Source organism: Pundamilia nyererei, unplaced genomic scaffold (genome assembly GCF_000239375.1).
Source record: "Pundamilia nyererei isolate P.nyererei 1_Seehausen unplaced genomic scaffold, PunNye1.0 scaffold00022, whole genome shotgun sequence".
NCBI lineage: Eukaryota > Metazoa > Chordata > Actinopteri > Cichliformes > Cichlidae > Pundamilia > Pundamilia nyererei.
Window position 1 is genome coordinate 2,288,111 of NW_005187423.1, and position 3,114 is coordinate 2,291,224.

The 3,114-nt window shown below is 39.0% G+C and overlaps 1 protein-coding gene across 1 annotated transcript in view; it reads right to left on the minus strand.

Annotated features, from left to right (window-relative positions):
• The window catches only part of abcg2d (ATP binding cassette subfamily G member 2 (JR blood group)), a 14,039-nt gene that overhangs the window by 6,709 nt on the left and 4,216 nt on the right, over nucleotides 1-3,114 (minus strand). The window contains exons 5-9 of the mRNA XM_013909251.1: nucleotides 2,548-2,700; nucleotides 2,269-2,426; nucleotides 1,864-2,015; nucleotides 1,591-1,692; nucleotides 733-983 (exon numbers count right to left, since the gene is read on the minus strand). Of these exons, the coding sequence (XP_013764705.1) occupies nucleotides 733-983; nucleotides 1,591-1,692; nucleotides 1,864-2,015; nucleotides 2,269-2,426; nucleotides 2,548-2,700 (816 nt within the window). The remainder of the gene's footprint in view (nucleotides 1-732; nucleotides 984-1,590; nucleotides 1,693-1,863; nucleotides 2,016-2,268; nucleotides 2,427-2,547; nucleotides 2,701-3,114) is intronic.

Consider the following 3,114-nt stretch of genomic DNA (forward strand, 5'->3'; position numbering starts at 1 on the left):
TTAATTGCAATTCCTACCTCTACATTTATTTTTTAAAATATATAATGAGCACAGCGTGGCCGGGCAATGTTTTATATGTTTGTTTTTTTTGTTTTTATTCCTATTAATTATATTTTCACTTGTTACCTCTGAATTATTGAATCAGACCTAGATGACATGAAATTTTCAGCAAAATTATAATTCAAATACTCCTTCAATTATTGATTATTCTCATTAATTTTCTATCATTTTATATATTTTTCCATTTGAATTTAACAGATCATTCTCTCACATAACAGACAAATATTTGTGAAATTATGATACATTTCTGAATGTATTTTTACAATCTAAATATACATATGTACAAAAAATATATATTTAAAAAACAAGTAAATTGTGTTTTACTATATTTACAGTGATGTTATGTTATTTTACCTTTGACATGTAAAATCACAGTCTACCTATGTAAATTTCATGATATTCTAGAAAGACAGTACAAAACTGTAAAATATACAGTAAGATACTTTGACATTACTATTTTTTGGAACAGTGTATGCTTTTATTTTTAAACATACTTAAGTTTAAACCTGTCACTAATTAACTATTTAAAGTTACCCATATAGCTACAAAATAGTTGGTAAAAGTCTTCACCAGCTAATGAGCTTTATGTTCAGCTGACAGACACGAGAGTGGCACTGACCGACGTCTGAAAGTCGAACGCGTGCCCTAAAAGACGATGGTGTACGTGCTTACCTGGGCCACAGATGTTTGGGGGTTCAACATGAGGTTCTGAAATGTTCTGTGAAGGACCCATCGTAGCTGGTGAAAGAACGAGCTGTTGTAGGTGATGGTGCGGGACTTTGGGAGGGACCCACAGCGCTTATCTTTAACAATGCGTTCCAGTTCAGCTCGTGTGTTGCTGGAGTAACCACTGTTCCTGTACTCATCCACCAGGCGCTCCTCGATGCTCTGCCTGGAGCTACTGAGCTCCTTGAAGTCCAAATCTGTTCACAAATACAAAAAAACCCACTCAGTTATATTTTATGTTCATAGCACCAATTCACTCTGGCACTTTATATACAGATTTGACTCTAGAATAGAGTTAATGGTCGACTATGTACACCCCACGATTCAACAGCTTGTAGAACCCCCTTTAGCAGCCACAACTTCAGCTGTTTTCTACATGACTTTATCAAAATCTCCCATGGATGTGAAGGAATCCCTGATTTTTTCTGCTTACGTTTTCACGTGAAATTTTTTCACTTGCAGAAAATGTTAACAAAAATTAAGACGTTATGAGGTCCAGTAAAAACCATCTGTGTTCCTGTTTTACTCTGTCAACTCTAATTTGTGCGTTTGACATGTTGTTCTAATCACTATAAATGTCAAAGTTAAAACACTTTAAATAACTTGTTAATAAAAAGTTCCAGGTAAAAATACTGTATCTTCTTTACTGTATCGTGCCTTTTTGTGGATGTTGCAAAATCAAAGAAAAATGCAAAGAAATGGGCACATTTGCACAGGATATGTTTGTTTGTTGTTATTCTATTAAACCAGGAGATGTGATACAAACTTGACTGAATATTCATGGATGGTTAATTATGCCGCTACCTTCAGAGCCGTGCACTTTGGTCATTGCTGTGGCGGTGAAGTCTCCGTTAATCACATCCAAAAAGAAGTCAGCTGGGTTGTTGTGGGCCTCGCAGGCATAGCCTTGAACACAAATCACAATGTTGCAGCTCAATATCAAAGCAAATCCTATACATATAGTGACCCTGCAGCTTTTTTAGAAGCTGCACATCCATCTACATTTATTTACTTCATAAATTAAAGAAAACTGTAAAGAAGTGTCTTGTGATGTTACTGTTTAGTCAGTGTAATCACCGATGTTGGCAAAGTATTCCAAAGCGTTTGGTGCTGGTCCGTGGTACACCATTTTACCACCGACCAACAGTGTGAGAGTGTCAAACAGTCTGTAGATGGAGTAGCGAGGTTGGTGGATGGACATAATTATGGTTCTACCATGACTCGCCATTCTGAAAAGACACGTAACACAGTAAAAAAATCAATAGGCACCACAATAAATTGATCTAAATAAAGTAGAAGCAAACAGCAGCAGTTTTCCTGCTGTAATTCTTCTATGTAAAGTGATAAGCTTCTGTTTAAAGTTAACCAAACTCCAGAATTTAGCTTGAGACACTTTTAAAAATCCTTTAAAGCCCAGAAGCTCAAGATTTTACCTTATTTTAAAGAAATCTGTGAAATTAGAGAGAGTCCGGGTTTTCTCACCTTTTCAGCAGGAGCAGGACAGAGTTAGCAGTGCTTGCGTCTAGCCCGGTGGTCGGTTCATCCAGAAATAGGACAGCAGGATCGATGATCAGCTCCATGCCGATGTTTGTCCTCTTTCTCTCTCCTCCTGAGATTCCTCGGGTCATCTGCGTGCCCACCTGAGGAACAAAAAAAACACCAACAAAACACAATGGGAATCGCTGAAAACGAGCTTCATCTGCCGGGGCAGGCTGCTTGTTAGAGGACAGGTGAGTGACAGGCTGTGATTATCTGCAGCACCTTGGAGTCAGCCACTTCGGTGAGACCCAGTTCTTTAATGAGGTGATTGACTCGAGCCTCCTTCTCGACCTGAGGCACGGAGACGTGCAGTCGCAGAGCGGCAGAAAAACGCAGATTCTCCCTCACGGTCAGGGTGCCCATGACCACATCTTCCTAGCAGGGAGACCAAAGCTTGATCAAAGGTCACAAACTGAGAAGCTATTTTGTAGTTATCATTTCCACAAATCCTTAAGGGAAACAACCAGAAACAAGACGGAGTTCACTGCCTCACTGCAAGAAGGAGTGAACCTCGGCAGGGTTTGCAGGTTTTTCTGGGAGGTCTAAGCCTGCCTGCCTGTCTTCTCTAAGGACACTTGCACAAAATATTTCTCATCTCAAGAGTTTCTTCTTAAAAGAGGTCTAACACTAACACAAACAATCTCAGCACTATGTTTAATGTTTAAAGGCCAACCTCTGTGTGTTAAGTTGGTTTTACAGCCTACAACATTTGCTTTGCTCTCAGACGCAGCGTCTAAGAGAAAGTCAAAGCTCTCAGCTTTTTTTGCATGAAAGCTTAAAGAAACCAGT